Below are 25883 nucleotides of genomic sequence, written 5' to 3'. Positions count from 1 at the left end.
CACCACCTGTCCCACCACCACTTGTCCCACCACCTGTCCCACCTGTCTCACCACCACCTGAAACATGGCTGGTAAATATATGCATTTAATTAGTACTTTTATCTGATGACTTCATTTATTTATTACACATTGACACCAGAGATCTGATGTTGATTACTCATTATATCTGTTATATGATGACCTCACGGAGCTCTTATATGATGACCTTACATGACAGTACATGATGACCTCAGTATAACTATTACATGATAACCTCAACATAACTACTACATGAGGACTCCACTATAACTACCACATGAGGACTCCAACACATCTACCACATAATAACGCACTACATAACCACCAAATAATGATCCCTCACATAAGTACCACATGCTGACTCCAATATAACTCCTACATTTTGACCCCTGAATAACATCCACTACAATACTCCAGGCTGACAGTAACAAGGTTACCAGGACATCAAAATTGAAGGCGCGGGCAGAAAGTGTCAGCTGGACCTCCTCAACTCTGCCTGCGGCCCATCCATCTTCCACGCCCACCACTAGGCGCGCCCTTACTCCATCCTTCACGCCTTCTTCCCTCTCTTCGCCTCCATCGTCCTTCTCCTCTTTTTGCTCTTCGTCTTCTCCTTTGCCAACATCTCCATTATTCGCCTCCATATTGGGAATGTCCTTAGTCATCCCTTCCTTCAGCTGTTTCTTCTCTTCCTGCCTCAAGATACTGCCTTTATCAAGCAGTGTTTTTACTCTGTGATCTTCCATATCTTTTTCTATATTCTTTTCCGGATGTTCTAGAAATAAAAAAATATGTTTGTAGCACTAAGGTCAATTTACCTAGTTTTTAAAAAATATTTTGAAAAACAAAACTTTATCATATTCGTAGAAGCAACCATGACAATGTTATATATATATATATATATATATATATATATATATATATATATATATATATATATATATATATATATATATATATATATATATATATATATATATATATATATGTCGTGCCGAATAAGTAAAACGCGATTTTGGCTTCAATAGCAACACACTTCTTGCCGAATGAGACAAGCGAAAATTTGTGTATGCAATAATTTCGCAAAAATCATTCTGAATCTAACGAATAAAAATATATTTCATTGTGTTTGTTTGTTATTAAATTATTGTAAACTTATATAAAATATATCTGGTTTGATTAGGAAAAATTAAATTGCGCGTGTTATAGTAAGGTTCATTTACAGGACGGTCTACTTCCTGACTACTCTGAGGCTGAAGAAATAGTTTGTAACATCCTTGTGACTCATCTGTATTTGTGTGTGTACCTGAGTAAAAGAGAAAGAGAGAGAGATAAAGAGAAAGAGAGAGAAAGAGAAAGAGAAAGAGAGAGAGAGAGAGAGAGAGAGAGAGAGAGAGAGAGAGAGAGAGAGAGAAACATTTTTGGATGACAGGACTCCAGAAAATTTTGCAAGAATTGCTGGCTACACCTCATGGATGAGAAGAGACAGGCAAGGGCAAGGAGGTGGTGTTGCTGTGTGCTTCTCTAAAAGTGTTCATGCCCAGCACATAGATGTTGCCACCCCTACACATCTTGAAATGATGTTCTTCAAGCTCTGTATAAACACTAGTACCTCTGTACTAGCATGTGCAATGTACAGACCTCAGTGGCAACATGCAGACCCTATCAACTTCCTAATGGAAAATATTGACTCCCTTCTGCTACAACACAACTGTCAACATATTATAATTGTTGGTGACCTCAACCAGCACCTTATACAGAGGGACTTTGATGACCTTCTTGCAGTGTTTGACATGAGAAACTTTGTTGATTTCCCTACTCATATCTCTGGCTCCTCCCTTGACCCAGTAGTGAGTGATCTGGCAGAAGGCATAGTCACTTGTCAACCCCTCGGCTACGTTGGATCGTCTGACCACAAGGCTGTTTTTACCACACTTAAGATCCCAACAAAACGAGGTGAGGAGTCCACACGCACAACCTGGCTATGGGAAAGAAGTAATTGGCCAGCCCTTTGCTCTGAGCTCGCCACCACCGACTGGAATGCTCTTCTCCAAGGGGATGTTGACAACCAAGTGAAAGCCTTCACTGGACACATCCTTAATCTACAACAAGAACACATTCCTCACCGGCAATATGTGACGAAGCCTACAGATCAGCCTTGGTTTGGCTTTCGTTGTAGAGAGGCTGCTACTGCTAAGTACAAAGCATGGCGAAGGTATAAGAGACATCCTACCACCTATAACAGGAACTTGCACATGCAAGCCTGTAGGCATATGGGTGATGTTCAAAAGTGGGCCATTGCTAAATGGGAGGTGGACACTAAAAGAAAGTTAGCATCAGGTAGGGTAGGCTCCAAAACCTGGTGGTCCCTGGTCAAGGACAGACAAGGTTATCTGCCTGATGAACTTATTCCACCTCTAAATCGACAGGATGGGACCACCTCTACTAGTAGTCAAGAGAAGGCGGACCTCTTTGCTGAACACTTTGCTACCAAAATGCAAGTTCCTGATCCAGCAAGGGACCCTCCTTGGCTAGCTGCAAGAACTGTGTCAAAACTGTCAGTAGTGACAATAAGGCAGGAGGAGGTGCATTTCCTTCTTAAATCACTTGACCAAGAAAAGGCTGTGGGCCCAGACAAGTTGAGCCCAAGATTGTTGAGAAGATGTGCAGACCAGCTAGCAGCACCTCTAACTCGCATCTTTCAGCACTGCCTAGTACAGTGTAAATGGCCCTCTCTATGGAAACAGCAAATGTAGTCCCTGTTCACAAAAAGAAGAGCAGAGCAGAAATCAGCAACTACAGACCAGTGTCACTCCTGTCAATCACTGGTAAGATCCTTGAGACAATAATCTCAAGACAAATGACAGATTTTTTTGACTACCACTCACTACTTTGTGATCGTCAATATGGCTTCAGGAAAGGTTACTCTGCTGCTGATCTGTTGTTAAACCTCTCCACTAAGTGGCACCAGTAACTGGATGAATCCAAAGTCAGCTGTGTGGTAGCACTGGACATTGCTGGCGCTTTCGACCGGGTGTGGCACCAGGGCCTCTTAGCAAAACTTCAAGCACTGGGAATTGCAGGCTCTACGCTGTCTCCTCAGTGATTACCTTCATGGTAGATCTCTAAGTGTAGTCCTCAATGGAACGGAATCAGCAAGGCATCCTATTGGGGCAAGCGTTCCACAAGGAAGCGTGCTGGGTCCATTGTTATGGAATGTCTACTTCAACGACCTTCTTCATCTCATCCCAGAATCACATGCATATGCAGACGACTGTACACTGACATTCACTTATCCAAGAGAAGAAATGCCAGCTGCTCTAAGCTACATCAATCACCAGCTGAGAGCTATATCACCTTGGGGAAATAGATGGCAAGTAACATTTGCACCTGAGAAAACGCAAATGATGATCGTCTCTAGGCACCATGATGGTAATGCTGGTGCAGTAGTAAGGATGAATGGGAGGATGTTGGCACCTGGAGAAGAAGTTGATATCCTTGGGGTGAAATTTGACTCCAAACTAACCATGAAGAACCATGTTGTAAATCTTGCAAACAAGGCAGCCAGGAAGCTTACAGCACTTCGCCGTATCTCGCATCTGCTTGACAGTAGGGGTTGCAAGATCCTGTACGAGGCACAAGTACGCTTACACCTTGAGTATGCTCCACTTTCTTGGTTTGCCTGGCCCCCCTCTCATCTGCGACTGCTTGACAGAGTAGAGAACAGAGCAAGACGTCTCATCTCTCGCCTGGACCCATCCTGGATAGATCTGTCATTTCAGCAGAGCCTTCAACATAGGAGGGATGTGGGTGGCCTTACTGTTATGTACAAGGCCAATATTGTCAAAATACCACACTTGGAGCCACTTCGAGGACAGCGTGAAACAAGCTTTTATGCCACAAGACGGACAGAAAGCAGCAACTTCACTCTGGCTGTACCCTTCTCCAGAACATCACTCCATCTGAGATCATACATACCCAGGATGACTCGAGTATGGAACACATTCGTACAGCATAATGATGTCAACGAGATAAAGTCAGTTGATCAAATGAAAATGCTGGCCCACAGATGGCTCCAACTTTATCCTGTTCCCTACTTGTATGTCTCATAACAATAAAAATGCTTTCAAATGAGCTGATGTAGGTAACAGCTCTTAGCTTGCCAATAAGGTTAGGAATCCTTAACCTGTATTATAGTTGTCAATAAAGCTAGGGATCCTTAACCTTGTCAAACCCTGTGTAAAAAAAAAAAAAAAAAAAAAAAAAAAAAAAAAAAAGAGAGAGAGAGGCCTTTATGCCACAAGACGGGCACTGCCGGCCACTTCCGGCCCACTGCCTGCCCTTACTACCCACCCCGTTATAAACACCCCCACCCACGATACCCCACCCCACCCACGATACCACCACCCACTCTCTCTCCTGTGAACTTCATTGCAAACCTACAAGCGTCCTCTGGGATGACTTCACATCGCAAAATAGCAAGAATATCTACGGTATCTGGCTATTGTCCCAGTAGTTATGCAGTGTTTGTGGGTATACCACAAGGGACAAAATTCTTCTTAGATGTAAGGAACCTACTTGTTCCAACTACTGCCACACAGATTGCATTCCAGAAGAATTTTGTTGCAGTCAGGTTGAAAATTTCAGAAAATTGAAGGATATCCATAATCCTGTGGTATATGTGGATACAAGCCTGGAGCTACAGGAGGAAGGTTCAGAAGTACTACCTCAGGGACTCCTGTCCAAAGATCAAGACTGCCCTCTTGGGCTGTGTTGTAAAGTCGCATCTAAGATAATCCATCACAGGGAAGCATTTCATGAGCTCCTCAATTCATTAGATAACCTTCAAGATATTATAGAAGGCTATTGTAGAAGGCCAGTGCAAGCCTACATCAAGTGACGTAAGCTGCTCAGCTGATGGTGACACTATTGACAAAGACAGGAAGTCCCACACTGAGCTTAACTCAGGGGTAAATAACTGGTGGAATTCTGTCATCGCTAAGGTCCCACAGATTTACAGAGTTCAAAACACTACCTTTGGGAATTCTAACACAATTCCTCTGACCACCACAGAGGGAACAAATCCTCTTCCCAGCAACGAAGGAAGCTTTGGATCTGTTAATTCTCCTACACCTGACATCTACAGCCGTCTCACCCTCCACTAACACAGTTTCAGCGGCAGAACCCTCCCAGGCACCTAGGCTGTGCTCTTGCTGTCACCGGAAGGGGCACACTGCCAACAACTGCCTGCGAGATACCAGGTGCAATTACTGCTACAAGAAAGGACATCAGGAGTACCAGTGACGGAAGAAAAAGGAACCTGACAGACAGGACCACCTGTTTAGAGACCTGTTCTCAGAACAAACCAGCAGGGTCTCTGAATTGGTGAACACTCTCACACGTCACCCACTCAGCTACTCTTATCCCAGCCCAGCAGGTGGTATTGTGCCTTATACAAGACCACAGACCTACATCCCTGCAGCTGCCTCAGTGCCCTACCTCTCTCAACGGCAGGCACCTTACATGCCCTACACACCCACCACCTCAAGCTGACCACTTCATCATGAGGAGCCAGTCTATCAGCATCCTGTCGGCCAACATTAGAGGTTTCATTACTAATGTTGGAGAGCTCACACATAGTTTTGTGAACTTTCGACGTCCCGACACGATAGCTGTTGTTGAAACATTTTTGGATGACAGAACTCCAGAAAATTTTGCAAGAATTGCTGGCTACACCTCATGGAAGAGAAGAGACAGGCAAGGGCAAGGAAGAGGTGTTGCTGTGTGCTTCTCTAAAAGTGTTCATGCCCAGCACATTGATGTTGCCACCCCTACACATCTTGAAATGATGTTCTTCAAGTTCTGCATAAACACTAGTACCTCTGTACTAGCATGTGCAATGTACAAACCTCAGTGGCAACATGCAGACCCCATCAACTTCCTAATGGAAAATATTGACTCCCTTCTGCTACAACACAACTGTCAACATATCATAATTGTTGGTGACCTCAACCAGCACCTTATACAGAGGGACTTTGATGACCTTCTTGCAGTGTTTGACATGAGAAACTTTGTTGATTTCCCTACTCACATCTCTGGCTCCTCCCTTGACCCAGTAGTGAGTGATCTGGCAGAAGGCAGTCACTTGTCAACCCCTCGGCTATGTTGGATCGTCTGACCGCAAGGCTGTTTTATGACACTTAAGATCCCAACAGAACGAGGTGAGGAGTCCACACGCACAACCTGGCTATGGGAAAGAGGTAATTGGCCAGCCTTTTGCTCTGGGCTCGCCACCACCGATTGGAATGCTCTTCTCCAAGGGGATGTTGACAACCAAGTGAAAGCCTTCACTGGACACATCCTTAATCTACAACAAGAACACATTCCTCACCGGCAATATGTGACGAAGCCGACAGATTGGCCTTGGTTTGGCTTTCGTTGTAGAGAGGTTGCTACTGCTAAGTACAAAGCATGGCAAAGGTATAAGAGACATCCTACCACCTATAACAGGAACTTGCACAGGCAAGCCTGTAGGCATATGGGTGACGTTCAAAAGTGGGCCATTGCTAAATGGGAGGTGGACACTAAAAGAAAGCTAGCATCAGGTTGGGTAGGCTCCAAAACCTGGTGATCCCTTGTCAAGGACAGACAAGGTTATCTGCCTGATGAACTCGTTCCACCTCTAAATCGACAGGATGGGACCACCTCTACTAGTAGTCAAGAGAAAGCGGACCTCTTTGCTGAACACTTTGCTACCAAAATGCAAGTTCCTGATCCAGCAAGGGACCCTCCTTGGCTAGCTGCAAGAACTGTGTCAAAACTGTCAGTGGTGACAATAAGGCAGGAGGAGGTGCATTTCCTTCTTAAATCGCTTGACCAAGAAAAGGCTGTGGGCCCAGACAAGTTGAGCCCAAGATTGCTGAGAAGATGTGCAGACCAGCTAGCAGCACCTCTAACTCGCATCTTTCAGCACTGCCTAGTACAGTGTAAATGGCCCTCTCTATGGAAAGAGGCAAATGTAGTCCCTGTTCACAAAAAGAAGAGCAGAGCAGAAATCAGCAACTACAGACCAGTGTCACTCCTGTCAATCACTGGTAAGATCCTTGGGACAATAATCTCAAGACAAATGACAGAATTTTTTGACTACCACTCACTACTTTGTGAACGTCAATATGGCTTCAGGAAAGGTTACTCTGCTGCTGATCTGTTGTTAAACCTTTCCACTAAGTGGCACCAGTCACTGGATGAATTCAAAGTCAGCTGTGTGGTAGCACTGGACATTGCTGGCGCTTTCGACCGGGTGTGGCACCAGGGCCTCTTAGCAAAACTTCAAGCACTGGGAATTGCAGGCTCTACGCTATGTCTCCTCAGTGATTATCTTCATGGTAGATCTCTAAGTGTAGTTCTCAATGGAACGGAATCAGCAAGACATCCTATTGGGGCAAGTGTTCCACAAGGAAGCGTGCTGGGACCATTGTTATGGAACGTCTACTTCGACGACCTTCTTCATCTCATTCCAGAATCACATGCATATGCAGACGACTGTACACTGATATTCACTTATCCAAGAGAAGAAATGCCAGCTGCTCAAAGCTACATCAATCACCAGCTGAGAGCTATAATAGCTTGGGGAAATAGATGGCAAGTAACATTTGCACCTGAGAAAACGCAAATGATGATCGTCTCTAGGCACCATGATGGTAATGCTGGTGCAGTAGTAAGGATGAATGGGAAGGTGTTGGCACCTGGAGAAGAAGTTGATATCCTTGGGGTGAGATTTGACTCCATACTAACCATGAAGAACCATGTTGTAAATCTTGCAAACAATGCAGCCAGGAAGCTTACAGCACTTCGCCGTATCTCGCATCTGCTTGACAGTAGGGGTTGCAAGATTCTGTACGAGGCACAAGTACCCTCACACCTTGAGTATGCTCCACTTTCTTGGTTCGCCTGCCCCCCCCTCTCATCTGCGACTGCTTGACAGAGTAGTGAACAGAGCAAGACGTCTCATCTCTCGCCTGGACCCATCCTGGATAGATTTGTCATTTCAGCAGAGCCTTCAACATAGGAGGGATGTGGGTGGCCTTACTGTTTTGTACAAGGCCAATATTGTCAAAGTGCCTCACTTGGATCCACTTCGAGGACAGCGTGAAACAAGCTTTTATGCCACAAGACGGGCAGAAAGCAGCAACTTCACTCTGGCTGTACCCTTCTCCAGAACATCACTCCATCTGAGATCATACATACCCAGGATGACTCGAGTATGGAACACATTCGTACAGCATAATGATGTCAACGAGATAAAGTCAGTTGATCAAATGAAAATGCTGGCCCACAGATGGCTCCAACTTCATTCTGTTCCCTACTTGTATGTCTCATAACAATAAAAATGCTTTCAAATGAGCTGATGTAGGTAACAGCTCTTAGCTTGTCAATAAAGTTAGGAATCCTTAATCTGTAAATAGCTTGTCAATAAAACTAGGGATCCTTAACCTTGTCAAACCCTGTGTAAAGAAAGAAAGCGAGAGAGAGAGAGAGAGATAGAGAGAGAGAGAGAGAGAGAGAGAGAGAGAGAGAGAGAGAGAGAGAGAGAGAGAGAGAGAGAGAGAGAGAGAGAGAGAGAGAGAGAGAGAGAGAGAGAGAGAGAGAGAGAGAGAGAGAGAGAGAGAAAATAGCACCATAACACAGGTTCTCTTCCTCACCTGCTTGTCCCAGGTCACCACCCAACACCATCACCATCACCAACATCGCCTTCATCAATACACTCGTCTTCATCGCTGACATCACTAGGTAGCGACACAGACCACAACTGACGTCGGTGCTGATGTGTCCATGAATTAATGAAGCGATTTCCTCGTTTTGCTCTTCAAGGAAAAACACATATATTAATATTTTCCTCGTTCCACACTGCAAGGAAAAACAAGCTATTTACTGAACAATTCGCCTAACAAAGAAAATACTTTAACATTATAATAATAAGTACATGCAGTTTAGTTGCTGCACGAACCCATATTACACAACCCCATCCCACTACCTCAGTGCAAGCGACTGGAATAGTGCAGAGTGCGGCTTAAGTTTGTAATGCATTTCAGCATCAGCAGTGAGGATTTGAAGGGAATCAGAAAAGGTGTTCACAATTCGTCATAAGGAAATTAGAATCCACATTCTTTGAATAAAAACAGAAAATTATGACTTATGCAGCCCAAATCTGTTTCAAACCTTCCATCAAGAAGCATCAACTTCGAAGCTAAACTGAAAACACCTTTTCTCGTTATCTCAGAAAGATCAATATCCTGAAAATAATGATCCTGTAATCATTATATCTTAAAAAAACTAAAAATGCGATATTTTTCAGGCTTCCTTTCTCATTAATATTACATTTCAAATTCTCTACATTTCCCTAAGAAAAAAATATTATTTTAAATTTTTTAAGAAAATTAAATTTGATAAACTTTCAGGCCCAAATCAATATATATTTTTAAACACTGATGCGGGATGACCCGATAAAAAAGAAACACTATTACCATCACTCACTCCACCACTTTCTTGCCAGAGGCGCCCCTCCGAGCTGAAATATCCCCACCCCTCCAGAGTGCAGACACTGTACTTCCCATCTCCAGGACTCATGTCCGGCTAACCAATTTCCATAAATACCTTTGTTAATGTTATCTTGCTCACACTCCAACGGCACAACAAGTCGTAAAAACCACTTGCCTCCACTCACTCCTGTTTAACATACTCATACATGCCTGTTAGCTGTCCAAGCCCTTCGCATAAAAATCTCCCTTTCCACCTCCTTCTGTCCTTTCGTAGGACGACCCATACGCCTTTTTCGCTCCACTATAAATTTACACCCTGAAAGTCATCCTATTTTTCTCCAACCTCTCTAAATGTCCAGACCACCTCATCAACCCTCTAGATATTACTTTTAGTACTCACACACCTCCTTCTAATCTCCAAACTATGAATTCTTTGCATAATATTCACACAACATATTGCCCTCACACACGACATCTCTACTGCCTCCAACCTCCTCGTTGCTACAAAATTCATCACCAATGCTTCACACCCATACAAGAGCATTGGTACTAATTGTGGTATAATTTATCTCACCAATTATGGTTAAGTAAACTTGTAGAACAACCTAAGTAACTCTGTATCAATAATGAGGATACTTAGCTATGTTGTTGTCTCTGCCCAGTCGCAGCCTCTGCCGATCGTCACCTTCGATGTGAGATGGTTGTTAAGTAAAAGGACACAAGTGCAACTTTACATATTGTCGGTAATTCTACCAACTTTATTACGAGATGGTTGTTCTACGACCACATGGCTGTCGGGAACAAGTGCTTATAAGTATAATTCCCCCTAGGGGTGTTGTGTCAGTATTTCATTGAACAACTGAATACTGACGAGAGCTTTATACTCACTTGTATTGGGCTCAAAAGCCTGCTTGTCACCGAGTGTATGGTGATAAATCTAGAGAAAAATGAACTAGCTATCTGCTGCACACCTGATCTAATTAGTATCATTAATGACTAGACCTACCTGGGTATCTGTATCGGACCCTATATGTTTACTCGGATATCGTTGTCTTGATTGAAGAATGAGTGTCTCAGTACACTGTAAGTCTATAAAGATAGTTGTTAATGCACCTAGTATACGACACTACTTTGTCTTTCAATCGTTTTAGATTCACAGCAACGTCACAACAGGAAGCTGCGCACACTTCTCTGTAATATACCGCAAATGTGGATTGTCTTTTATTCACATAAACGCGTAGAACAGTGTTCTTTGTTTGTTATCCCAGCGTTAATGTTTCCCCTTGCAGGTTTTAAAGCAATCTGGCCCACAGCGTCTCCATCTGCCATGGCGTGCCCTCGGCGTCTCGACACACAAAAGAAGTGCCAGTAAAGCATATTTCCCTTGCTTGCCAAACTTCCACCATGAAGCAATGCAGAATGCTTGATTCTTGCTCTCTGGGCCTAGACTTCAATGTACATCTTTAACATGGTAATAAAGTGGGTGCAGGATTTTCCTTAATTGTCTTGCTAAGGTAAGAGATCAATTATCTATCATTAAACTACACATGACTGCAACACTGGTCAGCCATGACGTGACTTACTGGCTGCCCAGGTACGAAAACGTGTTCCTAATTAAAGTGTTGACCAAAAGTTAGACTCTATCAGCCCCTCTGGAGGGCTGAGTCCCTCAGAGGGCTTAAAGGGGCTGATAACCCCCTCCCTCCTGGAGAAATTTTCTCTACACCAATATATTCTCATACATGCCCCTCTTAGCATCCATGGATAACGTTCTTTGTCTCCTCAGACTGGTCAGTGCACTACTTTCCATTTCCCCCTCGTCTCTTCTATGGTTCACTTCGTCTTTCATAGACCCATTTGCTGACAAGTCCACTCCCAAATATCTGAACACATTCACTTCCTCCATATTCCCTCCTATCGATCTGATATCCAGTCTTCATTACCTAAATTTTATGTTATCCTCTTTCCTATATTCCCTTTTTATTTCCTTCTTTTGCATACCCTCCCAAACTCATCCACCAAACTGCAACTTCTCTTCAGAATCTCCCGAAAGCACAGTGTTATCAGCAAAGAGCAACTGTGGCATCTCCCTCTTTGTGTTAGATTACCTTTTAACCCCCACACGTCTTGCCAACACCCGAGCATTCACTTCTCTTACAACCCCATCTATAAATACGCTAAACAACAACGGTGACATCACGCATCCTTGCCTAAGGCCTACTTTAACTAGAAAATAATTTCCATCTCTCCTATATACTCTAACCTGAGCCGCGCTATCTGCTTTAACATCCCCTTAAGGAAGGTTGGGGATAAGTATACCAAGAGTTTACACTGAAGCAAATAAGTGAACAATAAGGGCAAAGAAAATGCATATGATAGGGTGAATAAGAAAGCCATGTGAGAGATGTTGCAAGTAAATGAAAGATGTGGTAAGTTAAGTACATCCTCCTGCGATCCTGCTCTCCGTCTTACTCTTATTCTTTCAATAATAACTCTATGATACACTCTATCAAGTATACTTAACAGACTTATTCCTCTATACTTCTTACACTTTTTTTTTATCCCCTTTGTCGTTATATAAAGGAACCGCGTACCTTCTCTGCCAGTCCCGACTTTCATACATTTGTAAATGAATGGTTCAGAGAATCGACAAGTTAATAAATTATACACATGTGCAACACTTGGGTATCTTTCATGAGGAAACGTTTTGCCACACAGTGGCTTCATCAGTCCATACAAAGGAGAATGAAGAACAGGAGGAGTTTGAGGTAATCAGTACCTCAGCCTTGAGTCGATGTAATTAGTCCATCAATCTTGAAAAGAATACAGCATACGTGCGAAGAAGTGGCTTATATACTGTAGGCAGGTGAGGTACACCAGTAGTAGGTGGTATCACATTTGACAAATGTGGAAGTAGGACATCCCTAAAGGTTAGGCAAGTGAAGAACTCACTGTATTAAGATCCCAAGATGTTGCTGTGTCAGACAGAAATGTAGATGAATGGCTCAGAGAACCGACAATTTGATAAATCAGAAACATGTGCAACACTTGGGTATCTTTAATGAGGAAACGTTTCGTCACACAATGGCTTCATCAGTCCATACAAAGGAGAATGAAGAACAGAAGTTTGAGCCAATGTAATCAGTCGTATGTGATATCACATTCGATAAGTGTGGAAGTAGGTCATGCCTGGGAAATAAATGGTATCAAATGCCGACACAATTCTTATGTTTTTATGTGGGATAACGATGAAGAAGTTTCTTGGCAAGGGGTTCAGCTATGTTATAGAAGCCATTGTTTAGGTTGAAGTTGTTGGATATACAGATAAGTGATGATTCCAGGATTCTGCGGTATTGAGTGTTTTCTTCTCTGGCGATAAGTCTTGCGTTTCTGTAGTTGATTAAATGGTTGTGTGAATTTCGGTGTTGAACACAGGCATTCCTTAAATCGTCCGATCTGCCTGCGTACTAGTGTTCTGAAATATGTGTTTGGAGGTCTCTGGATGTTTCTCCCACGTATAATTTGTTGCAGTCAATACAAGGGACTACGTATATGCCTGCAGAGGACTGAAGCTTGTCCTGTCTAATACTGGTAATGTCCTTGATGGTGGTGGAAGTGGAAATAGATGCTCGGAATGAGGTATTGGAAAAGATGTTGGAAACATGTTTGACAATGGAATCTGCAGCAATGAGTTCCTTGAGGAAGAGTGCTCGCTAATTGAACTAGTATTTTCTAAACTTCACTATCCTCGGCACTTTATTAGAGACTGCAGACGCTGGGCATATTACATCTTTAACATATCCAGAGAAGACACTGCCGAGAGGAGATACATAGTCTTTCCCACCAGCTCCACTGCCAAACACGTTTCCAACATCATCCACTTATACACTTCGATGATATCTCCCCTCATTCTACGTCTTTCCAGAAAGTGAAGATTCAAGGCTCTAAGTCTATCTTCATAAGGGAGATTCCTTATACAGTAAATAATTTTAGTCATTCTTCTCTGTATGTTCTCCAATGAATCGATATCCATCTTGTAGTAAGGAGACCAAAACTGAACGTCATAATCCAAATAAGACCTCCCTAGTTGGTAAGACACATAGGCAACATTTAGGTATCTTTATTCCGAAACGTTTCGCCTACACAGTAGGCTTCTTCAGTCGAGTACAGAAAGTAGGCAGGAGCAGTAGAGATGTGAAGACGATGTAATCAGTCCATCACCCTTGAAGATGTAGATTTGAGGTTGTCAGTCCCTCAGCCTGGAGAAGAATTATGTTTCACAGTCTGAAACAATGTGAAGAATAAGCGACAGCGTGGAGACTTATATACTGTCGGCAGGAGAGGTGTAGAGTAGTAGAAGAAAGAATGTAATCACTGAGAAGTCACGTCCTTCTCAGATCCAACCATTCTCTGTTCAAAACGTTTTGTCTACTGTGTAGGCGAAACGTTTAGGAATAAAGATGCTTAAATGTTGCCTATGTGTGTTACTTACCAACTTGTGGGTATTGTATGTCATTTTGATATTCAGTCTGTCAGACACTGCAACACAATGGCATCTTGGACAACTTTTTCAAGAGAGAAAGGTTGGATCTGAGAGGGACGTGACTTTCTATTGGTAAGCCATGCCTCTATCATGTTAGAATTTTACCTCCTATACGATTACCTGCCACTTTTCTTAAGAGTCTTTTGTGAGGTACTCTTTCGAATATTTTGCTGAAATCAAAATAAACAATATCATATTCTCTATTACTGTTTACTGCCTCAAATGTTTTATTGAATAACGTCAGTAAATTTGTCAGGCAGGAATGACCTCCCGTAAACCCATGCTGTGAGTCATTAATCAAATTATGCTCTTCAAGATGATTGCTAATAATGGCAACTATAATTTATTCTAATAATTTGCCTACTATAGACGTCAGGCTTACTGGACGGTAATTTGATGGAATGGACTTATCCTCTGATTTAAATATAGGAACTACATTAGCCATCTTCCACATCTCTGGCACAACACCAATTAGGATAGACGCATTAAACACGCTCGTTAATGGCTGACTAAGTTCCATCTTGCATTCTTTAAGTACGCTGGAAAACAACTCGTCGGGTCCCGGGGACTTATTTTGTTTCATTTTATCTATCTGTTTGATATCCATGTCCCTCGTGACAGTAATATTAGTTAATTTGAATTCTTCAGGAACTGAATAATTGTTAATATTTGGAATCTCATATGCGTCTTCTTGTGTAAAAGCTGATAAAATATAATAATTAAATAGTTCGTTATCCGTCAGCTGTCCATTCCCAATTTTCAGAGGTCCTATTTTTTTTCCTCACCTTCGTCTTATAAACTTGACAGAGCCCTTTTGGATTAGTCTTCGATTCATTAGCAACTTTAATTTCATATTCACGTTTAACCTTTCTATTCCCCTTTTTTTACGTCTTTTTTAAAATGAACATATTGGTCAATAAGGTTAACCTCTCCTCTTTTGATGCGCCTATAAATTCCTCTTTTCTCCTCTAATAGATGCTTTAGCTTCCTGTTAACCCATCTGGAATCGTTATTACTTGACCTAATTTCTCTGTGGGGAATATATATACTCTGAGCACGTTGTACATTATTAAGAAAAAGATCATGAACGCAGATCCCTTCGTAATCATTAGCTAGATTACCCTAGTTGAGATTAGACAGGTGTTTCCTAAGTCCATTATAATTGGCAGAACGAAAATTGGGGACTTTTACCGTATTATCCTGATTCTTGTACTCTGAGGTAATATTAAAAGTAATGGATTTGTGATCACTTGCGCCAAGCTCTTCAGTGATCTCCAGATTATTTACGAGGGTTTCTTAATTTAACAAGACTAGGTCTGGTAGGCTCTGTTACACACTGTTTCAGAAAACAGTCCTGAACTACTTACATAAAGTCATTGGACTCCAGATTACCAGTCAAAGAATTCCAGTCAATTTGACTAAAGTTAAAATCCTCTACTATCACTACGTTATTGTGTCTAGAAGCCCTAACAATTTCGTCTCAAAGAAGTCTCCCTCTATCGTGATCCAAGCCTGGAGGTCGGTATATTACACCTAGAATTGTTTTTTCTTGACCTTCTAGAAACTCTACCCAAACAGATTCTGTTACTAATCCATCTGTTTTTATACCTGTTTTTATTCAACAATTTATATTTTCTCGTACATATAATGCAACTCCACCTCCTTTCCCATTATAATTATCTATATGGAACAACTTAAACCCATGAATATGACAGCAATCATATCCCGACTCTTTAAATTATCTCATGTTTCAGTTATTGCAATGACATCAAAGTTCCCAGTACATGCTACCAAACGTAATTCATTAATCTTATTTCTTGTACTTCGAGTGTTAGCATAAAATACATTCATATGTTTTTTCTTCTGCACATTTTCCCAATTCACCTTTGCTTTTACACAATTTCTGTAATTATCATTACCCAGGGTTACTCAATGACTGTTATTATTAAGATTCGTAATATCAAAGCCTAAGTCAATATTTCCACACTCATTATTGTCCATTCCTAAACCCATAACTCTATCTAATCCTTGTTTAAAGTCCTAACAACATCCTCAACTGAGCTATCAAGAAAACCCGCACCTGCCCTGGGTAAGTGAACCCCGTCCCTGGTATACATCTCATTTCTGCCGTAGAAGTTGTCCCAGCTGTCAATGAATGGCACAGCATTATCCTTACAGTGTTTGTCCAGCCAACAATTAATACCAGTTGCTCTGGACAGTCATTCATTTCCAACACCCCATCTTGGCAAAATGCCACATATAACAGGGCGGTTCCCATCCCCCGTCTTCCTAATTATATCTATTGCTGTTCTGTACTTTCTAACTAAATTCTCACTTCTACGCTTGCCTACAGCATTGCCTCCAGCACTGAAGCAGATAATAGGATTGATCCCATTACCATTCATGATGTCAAGCTGGCTAACAATATCCTCCATCCCATCCCCAGGAAAGCTAACCCTCTGTATCCTATTCCTATCCCTCCAGCAGAAGGCTCTATCCATGTACCTAATCTGACTGTCCCCAACAAGAACAATGTTTTTACCTTCCTTGGTGTCATTCATCGTGACGTTCCAAGTAGTCGACACATTCATCGGGTAGCACGGAGAATGGGTTCGAAGTTTCCACAACAGTCTCCGGGATCTTCATTGTTTCTTCCTCTTCATCTGTCCTCTTGGTCCTTAACTTTGTTCCATGCTTTCCTGCGACTGTCCAGGTTCCTTTATTGACTTGAGGATTCACAACAGGAGGATTTCTACGAATCCTCTTGTTTTCCTTAGTCAGTCACTGTATCTCAAGATTAGCCACCCTCAGTTCCTCCTTAAATTGCTGGTAAAGATGCTCAAAGGAGGGCATCCTGGTTCAGATTCACAGAGAGCACACTAGACAAGTCTTCACAGATCAAAGTACAGGTCACCACTGAGCAAAGTACAGGTCACCACTGAGCAAAGTACAGGTCACCACTGAGCAAAGTACAGGTCACTACTGAGAAAAGTACAAGTCATACACTAGTGTAAGTAGGTCTTCGTCCAAAGGTTGGACATGTATTGAAGAATTCCTCGTATCAAGTTCCCATGATGTTGCAGTGTCTGACAGATGTGATAAATGGTTAGGAAACCGAGAAGTTGAAGATTGAGATACTTATGCAACATATGGGAATCTTTATTAAGGAAACGTTTCGCTACACAGTTGCTTCTTCAATCCAATAAAAAGCAAAAAGGGGTAAGGAGAGGAAGAGTTTGAGGTAATCAGTCTCTCAGCCTGGAATCGATGTGTTCAGTCCATCACTCTTGTGGAAAGTACAGCATATGGCCGGAGAAGTTGCTTATATACTGTAGACAGGTGAGTTGCAGCAGGAGGAGGCGGGATCACAGTGGAATCATCCACTAGTGTAAATAGGTCTTCGTCCGAAGGTTGGACAAGCGTTGAAGAATTCCTTGTCTTCGTCCAACCTTCGGACGAAGACCTATTTACACTAGTGGATGATTCCACTGTGATCCCGCCTTCTCCTGCTTCGACTCACCTTTCTACAGTGAATAAGCCACTTCTCCTGCCATATACTGTACTTTCTACAAGAGTGATGGACTGAACACATTGATTCCCTCTCTGCTTTGTATTGGACTGAAGAAGCCACTGTGTGGCGAAATATTTCCTTAATAAAGATTCCCATATGTTGTATAAGTGTCTCAATCTTCAACGTATCTTTTTCCAAACCATTTATCGCAACAAAAAACAGCAAGTCATCTCTACCAGACAATTTCATTGTTGAGGAAAGTCTGCTTCGTTTTAACAATACGGCAGAGCGACATGTTATTGAGTTTAAATTTTTGTTAAACATGGGATTTCTGAAGAAATATACAGTGGAGGTGTTCCCACATGTACTGCCTGTCGTTCCTTAGAGTTAACTGCAACATTACCTGTCATGCAAGTGGGAGTCCTTTCATTCATTCCGAAGCTAGTCACAGAACATTTGTTTATAGCTAAAACAGTCAGCTTTGTCAGTATTATCGGATGCGAGTGTGTCTCATATTATTGTCATTATTATAATCAGTAACCCTGATATCAGATATTATTCAAAATATTATTCCAATCATTGGAAACTTCTATTCCGCTAAAATTGTCAGGCATAATGCTAGAATGTAGATTCGTGTTTGTGGTGCCCAGATTGTATTTGCTGAGAATAAAGTCTTTGGTGTAAAGACTTCAGTCAGTAATGAATGGAAGCCATTATTACAGATCTCTTAAGGTAATCTTTATTCTTGAAGATGTATTGTGAAAAAAATGGAAGGGATGGATTTTGGAAATCCAGCCCCTAAGAAAACTCTAACAAATCTATGAAGCAAGGAGAGGAAATGAAATTGTATTTTTCATCAAAATATGTAACAAAATCTTTTGCTCAGCTGAGTTTCAAAATCTTATACTTAAGATGTCAGAGCTGTGTGATTACGTAAGTTTATTCAGGTATACACAAATGCAGTTACATAGATTATCATACACAGCAGCACATGTGTAGAGAACCTGGGATAACCCAAAAGAGTCAGACAAAGTGACTTATCTCCATTGTGGTCTTTTTGTTACCTTATCAATAATATTGCATTATTAATAATAATCAAATGTGGCAGATAAGAAATTATATAAAAATGACACATAAAACAAATTATATAAAATATTGAATAAAAGATGATAAAGATTGAATGAATAGATCACAAGAATTATGACAATATAAAAAAAAAAGAAGGATACTAAATTATAATAGAGTTCACTCTGAAAATTAATTATCAGTCTATTGGAATACAACGAAAAAATAGAAGACAATGAATATATATTAGAAGTTAATAAACATCTCAAGGGAATGCATTTATTGCTTTAATAGCAGATGTTGCTAGGGGCTTGTCCCTCATTGGTAGGGCAGCCAAACAGCCATTGCAAATAGCAGTAGGTTGTGCCAGGATTTGCTGTTTGCAGGGGCATCGTTTTGCAGGGGCATCGTTGACTTTCTTCAAAAGGTCAACAAATTTGCTAGCAGCTTGAGGAAGAGCTGCTATGGAGATGTGTGTCAGCGTCCTGGTGGATGTTAATTTGATTGTAGATTTTAGGTCGTCTGTAGAGGTGAAGTGGTAGCTATCAGCTCTGTCTGCTGGGAGGGGCTGTTGGTTGTTCCCACTTGGAGCTCTGAGGGAGCTTAGACATCCATTGTGTGCACGGATGATGAGATTTGAAGGACTGAGTGCACACTCCCTGTGGCACACCTGACAGTTGCCTCGTGGTCGAGTTCCACGGCGTTGGCTCTGTCGGGGAAGCTCCTGGGAACCTGGGATATCAGGAAGCCCGGAGTGAGGGGTTATGGAAGGCGCGGGAGGTTCACTGTTCGCTACACACGTGGCAAGCCCGGGGAGACTGCTGTGGGGCAGTCACTGTATACTACACAGGGACTGCGCACTGTTGATCACACTGTCTTGCTTACAATAAACACAACATTTATCTGTTTCCCATACACATCATGAAAGATGTGGGTATGTGACTGCTTAAAACCAATGTTCCCTCATTCATCTTCACCTACATCTCCCCCCTCCCTCTTGGCCTGGGAGGCCGGGTCGCCGTCTGGAGAAGACCCTGGCCGACAGTACCGGCGAGCCTCATACAATAAAAGTGGCGTGGTGGAGGAGACACTGCCTGGTCCCAATCTCGTTACTCTCAACACCACATGCTTCCCATACCATATACCTTTAATTATTCCATGCATCGACACGTCTCTGGTTACCTGGAGGTTACCTGGAGGTTATTCCGGGGATCAACGCCCCCGCGGCCCGGTCCACGACCAGGCCGCCCTGATCCATCGGGAGGCCTGGTCATGGACCGGGCCGGGAGGGCGTTGATCCCCGGAATAACCTCCAGGTAACCTCCAGGTAACCAGAGACGTGTCGATGCATGGAATAATTAAAGGTATATGATATGGGAAACATGTGGTGTTGAGAGTAACGAGGTGGTGGGTGTGTCAGAAAGTCAGGGATGTGTAGATACTGACATATTTTCACGCAACTAATCAGCCTCCTGAAGTTTCTCACATGTGACAGAGTGATTGTGATGTCTCAGTCTTTACCTTCGAGGTATTCAGTAATTTTGTTCTACAAATTTGTCAGCATAAATTACCTAAAGCGTCCTGATGGAGCCACTATGCTACCTTGGAAGGATGGAAAGCAGATTGCCTGGGACTACACATGTGCCGCCACATTGGCAGACACCTACTTGCCATACTCCGTAGTGGAAGGGGGTGGAGCTGCCAGCCACAGGGAGACTCAGAAGATCCGCAAATATAAAGACCATCCCCCTTGCTATAACTTCATCCCAATAGGGTCAGAAACCCTTGGAGCATGGGGCAAGTGTGCTCTAAAGTTCCTAATAGAGCTGGGTGAAAAGCTCATCATAGAAACAAAGGACCACAGGGCGACCAGCTTCCTCTTCCAGAGACTCAGTGTTGCGATCCAGAGAGGAAATGCCTGCAGCATTCTGGGCACGCGGCCCACCGCCGGGGAGCTGGACGAAGTATTCGAGAAGTAGCTCTGAGTTACCTATGTTGTTTTACTTTGTATCGTAGTTTTGTGAATGTTCTGTCAATGTATTTTGTCTTTAAATAAAATATATATATATATATATATATATAATATAGGGGGTGGTAGGAGAAAATTCTCAAACAGCTTCAGGGAGAATATTGAGTTTTCCCTGAAGCAAGTTTATTCTTTTCTCTGAGGATGAGGGTCCCTATAACAGTTCTAGAGGTGGTACCTCCCTATATTATATATATATATATATATATATATATATATATATATATATATATATATATATATATATATATATATATATATATATATATATATATACATATATATATATATATATATATATATATATATATATATATATATATATATATATATATATATATATATATATATATATGCAGATATGCATATATATATATATATATATATATATGCAAAACAACCAGTCTGAAAGAATAGAGAAATTCCAAGCGCTTTCGTGACTACTCACATTATCAAGGAACTATCATAGTTCCTTGATAATGTGAGTAGTCACGAAAGCGCTTGGAATTTCTCTATTCTTTCAGAGTGGTTGTTTTGCATATTCTGAAATCACCTGTTTACTGTGATCTTATTGCATATATATATATATATATATATATATATATATATATATATATATATATATATATATATATATATATATATATATATATATATATATATATATATATATATATATATATATGCATATATATATATATATATATATATATATATATATATATATATATATATATATATATATATATATATATATATATATATATATATATATATATATATATATATATATATATATATATATTTATTAACATACTGGCTGATTCCCACCAAGGCAGGGTGGCCCGAAAAGGAAAAACTTTCACCATCATTCACTCCATCACTGTCTTGCCAGAAGGGTGCTTTACACTACAGTTTTTAAACTGCAACATTAACACCCCTCCTTCAGAGTGCAGGCACTGTACTTCCCATCTCCAGGACTCAAGTCCGGCCTGCCGGTTTCCCTGAACCCCTTCATAAATGTTACTTTGCTCACACTCCAACAGCACGTCAAGTATTAAAAACCATTCGTCTCCATTCACTCCTATCAAACACGCTCACGCACGCCTGCTGGAAGTCCAAGCCCCTCGCACACAAAACCTCCTTTACCCCCTCCCTCCAACCTTTCCTAGGCCGACCCCTACCACGCCTTCCTTCCACTACAGACTGATACACTCTTGAAGTCATTCTGTTTCGCTCCATTCTCTCTACATGTCCGAACCACCTCAACAACCCTTCCTCAGCCCTCTGGACAACAGTTTTGGTAATCCCGCACCTCCTCCTAACTTCCAAACTACGAATTCTCTGCATAATATTCACACCACACATTGCCCTCAGACATGACATCTCCACTGCCTCCAGCCTTCTCCTCGCTGCAACATTCATCACCCATGCTTCACACCCATATAAGAGTGTTGGTAAAACTATACTCTCATACATTCCCCTCTTTGCCTCCAAGGACAAAGTTCTTTGTCTCCACAGACTCCTAAGTGCACCACTCACCCTTTTCCCCTCATCAATTCTATGATTCACCTCATCCTTCATAGACCCATCCGCTGACACGTCCACTCCCAAATATCTGAATACATTCACCTCCTCCATACTCTCTCCCTCCAATCTGATATCCAATCTTTCATCACCTAATATTTTTGTTATCCTCATAATCTTACTCTTTCCTGTATTCACTTTTAATTTTCTTCTTTTGCACACCCTACCAAATTCATCCACCAATCTCTGCAACTTCTCTTGAGAATCTCCCAAGAGCACAGTGTCATCAGCAAAGAGCAACTGTGACAACTCCCACTTTATGTGTGATTCTTTATCTTTTAACTCCACGCCTCTTGTCAAGACCCTCGCATTTACTTCTCTTACAACCCCATCTATAAATATATTAAACAACCACAGTGGCATCACACATCCTTGTCTAAGTCCTACTTTTACTGGGAAATAATTTCCCTCTTTCCTATGTACTCTAACTTGAGCCTCACTATCCTCGTAAAAACTCTTCACTGCTTTCAGTAACCTACCTCCTACACCATACACCTGCAACATCTGCCACATTGCCCCCCTATCCACCCTGTCATACGCCTTTTCCAAATCCATAAATGCCACAAAGACCTCTTTAGCCTTATCTAAATACTGTTCACTTATATGTTTCACTGTAAACACCTGGTCCACACACCCCCTACCTTTCCTAAAGCCTCCTTGTTCATCTGCTATCCTATTCTCCTTCTTACTTTTAATTCTTTCAATAATAACTCTACCATACACTTTACCAGGTATACTCAACAGACTTATCCCCCTATAATTTTTGCACTCTCTTTTGTCCCCTTTGCCTTTATACAAAGGAACTATGCATGCTCTCTGCCAATCCCTCTAGGTACCTTACCCTCTTCCATACATTTATTAAATAATTGCACCAACCACTCCAAAACTATATACCCACCTGCTTTTAACATTTCTATCTTTATCCCATCAATCCCGGCTGCCTTACCCCCTTTCATTTTACCTACTGCCTCACGAACTTCCCCCACACTTACAACTGGCTCTTCCTCACTCCTACAAGATGTTATTCCTCCTTGCCCTATACACGAAATCACAGCTTCCCTATCTTCATCAACATTTAACAATTCCTCAAAATATTCCCTCCGTCTTCCCAATACCTCTAACTCTCCATTTAATAACTCTCCTCTCCTATTTTTAACTGACAAATCCATTTGTTCTCTAGGCTTCCTTAACTTGTTAATCTCACTCCAAAACTTTTTGTTATTTTCAACAAAATTTGTTGATAACATCTCACCCACTCTCTCATTTGCTCTCTTTTTACATTGCTTCACCACTCTCTTAACGTCTCTCTTTTTTCTACATATACTCTTCCCTCCTTGCATCACTTCTACTTTGTAAAAACTTCTCATACACTAACTTTTTCTCCCTTACTACTCTCTTTACATCATCATTCCACCAATCGCTCCTCTTCCCTCCTGCACCCACTTTCCTGTAACCACAAACTTCTGACTCTAACACTACATTTTTAAACCTACCCCATACCTCTTCGACCCCATTGCCTATGCTCTCATTAGCCCATCTATCCTCCAATAGCTGTTTATATCTTTCCCTAACTGCCTCCTCTTTTAATTTATAAACCTTCACCTCTCTCTTCCCTGATGCTTCTATTCTCCTTGTATCCCATCTACCTTTTACTCTCAGTGTAGCTACAACTAGAAAGTGATCTGATATATCTGTGGCCCCTCTATAAACATGTACATCCTGAAGTCTACTCAACAGTCTTTTATCTACCAATACATAATCCAACAAACTACTGTCATTTTGCCCTACATCATATCTTGTATACTTATTTATCCTCTTTTTCTTAAAATATGTATTACCTATAACTAAACCCCTTTCTATACAAAGTTCAATCAAAGGGCTCCCATTATCATTTACACCTGGCACCCCAAACTTACCTACCACACCCTCTCTAAAAGTTTCTCCTACTTTAGCATTCAGGTCCCCTACCACAATTACTCTCTCACTTGGTTCGAAGGCTCCTATACATTCACTTAACATCTCCCAATCTGCCATCAGATATGTTTTTTTTTTTGACGACACTGGTTTACCCGCTAGTCCAGTAAAGTAACCTCTGTTAACTGAGATTGAGAAGAAACTGAGACCAGTAGATTACTCATGGCAGCAATATTATGTAATAAAAACTGCAGTTATTGTTGGTTTTGTGTCACAAGTTCGCCAACTTGGAATAAATGATATTAAAATATTTAGAAATGTTTTTGAGGTGAATGCGACACATCAAAAAACAAACGTCGGAGAAGACTTCATTTTTGACAGCTACACTGAACAATCCCTTGGAGAGGGAGAATGAGAACAATAAAAGACGCTTGATTCAACTAAACTGATGAAAATAGAATACGATTCTCTTATTCCCATTCAACTAGACAACTTCTGGTCTTCCATCTCAAAGATATACTCTAACTGGCTGCCAGTAATTGTCTCATCAACAAAGCGAAAGAGAAGCCCAAGAGAACTGTCATAAGTGTCATCATAACACGGATACACATATCGTTAGTAATCATCAGATTAATACCTCTCCTGAAGTTTATATCTCTGCTGAGAAGTAGTTGTTAGAATGATAATCCACCTATTCCATGCTGTTGGTCCGGACCATACCACGGGCGGGGATAGAACCCGCGGTCAGAGAGTCTCAAAACTCCAGACCGTCGCGTTAGCCACTGGACCAGCTAGCCACAATAAGATTCGTCCAGTGGCTAACTCCCGTGGTATGGTTTGTTTGCAATCGTGTCATTACGATTTCGTGAGTCATGTTGACGGCTTTGAGGGGACTTGAGCTAGAGTTCGTCACGGCCACGCTAGCTGGAGATTCGTCTGTAAAAACTTGCATTTGTGGTCACAGTGGTGCCTATGCTAACCTTCCTATGGTGTAGAAATATACCTAGTTGGATGAATCTTATTGTGGCTAGCTGGTCCAGTGGCTAACGCGACGGTCTGGAGTTTTGAGACTTTCTGACCGCGGGTTCTATCCCCGCCCGTGGTATGGTTTGTTTGCAATCGTGTCATTACGATTTCGTGAGTCATGTTGGTCCGGAATTAAATGTCTCACAGTGTTATCAAATGACACTAAAGTAGTTATGCTTGTCCTGGAAGGAATGTGGACTAAAGTAGGAGTGGAAGACCAAGCTGTGAAAATTTGACGCTGATCAGACAAGTAATTCTCCAGTTATGTCATAGATTCCAAGATTTTAAAAACCGTTTTATTATGTTGAGTACTATTATTGAGTACTATTATTGAGTGCTATTATTGAATGCTATTATTGAGTACTATTATTGAGTACTATTATTGAGTACTATTATTGAGTACTATTATGGAGTGCTATTATTGAATGCTATTATTGAGTACTATTATTGAGTACTATTATTGAGTACTATTATTGAGTACTATTATGGAGTGCTATTATTGAGTACTATTATTGAGTACTATTATTGAGTACTATTATTGAGTACTATTATGGAGTGCTATTATTGAGTACTATTATTGAGTACTATTATTGAGTGCTATTATTGGAGGAAGAAAGAGAAAAAAAAATGTTGCATCCACTTAAAAGTTCCCAT

At 41.4% G+C, this 25883-nt stretch overlaps 1 protein-coding gene across 1 annotated transcript in view; it reads right to left on the bottom strand.

Moving 5' to 3' along the window:
• Positions 1-8838, bottom strand: part of LOC128684105 (multifunctional procollagen lysine hydroxylase and glycosyltransferase LH3) — an 86889-nt gene extending 78051 nt beyond the window's left edge. The window contains exons 1-2 of the mRNA XM_070088333.1: positions 8721-8838; positions 456-793 (exon numbers count right to left, since the gene is read on the bottom strand). Of these exons, the coding sequence (XP_069944434.1) occupies positions 456-793; positions 8721-8802 (420 nt within the window). The 5' untranslated portion in view covers positions 8803-8838. The remainder of the gene's footprint in view (positions 1-455; positions 794-8720) is intronic.
• Between the last annotated feature and the right edge of the window lie 17045 nt (positions 8839-25883).

This window comes from Cherax quadricarinatus, chromosome 2, assembly GCF_038502225.1.
Source record: "Cherax quadricarinatus isolate ZL_2023a chromosome 2, ASM3850222v1, whole genome shotgun sequence".
Lineage (NCBI taxonomy): Eukaryota > Metazoa > Arthropoda > Malacostraca > Decapoda > Parastacidae > Cherax > Cherax quadricarinatus.
Note: the sequence above shows the minus strand (reverse complement) of the source record. Positions and strands in the feature narration are given on the sequence as shown.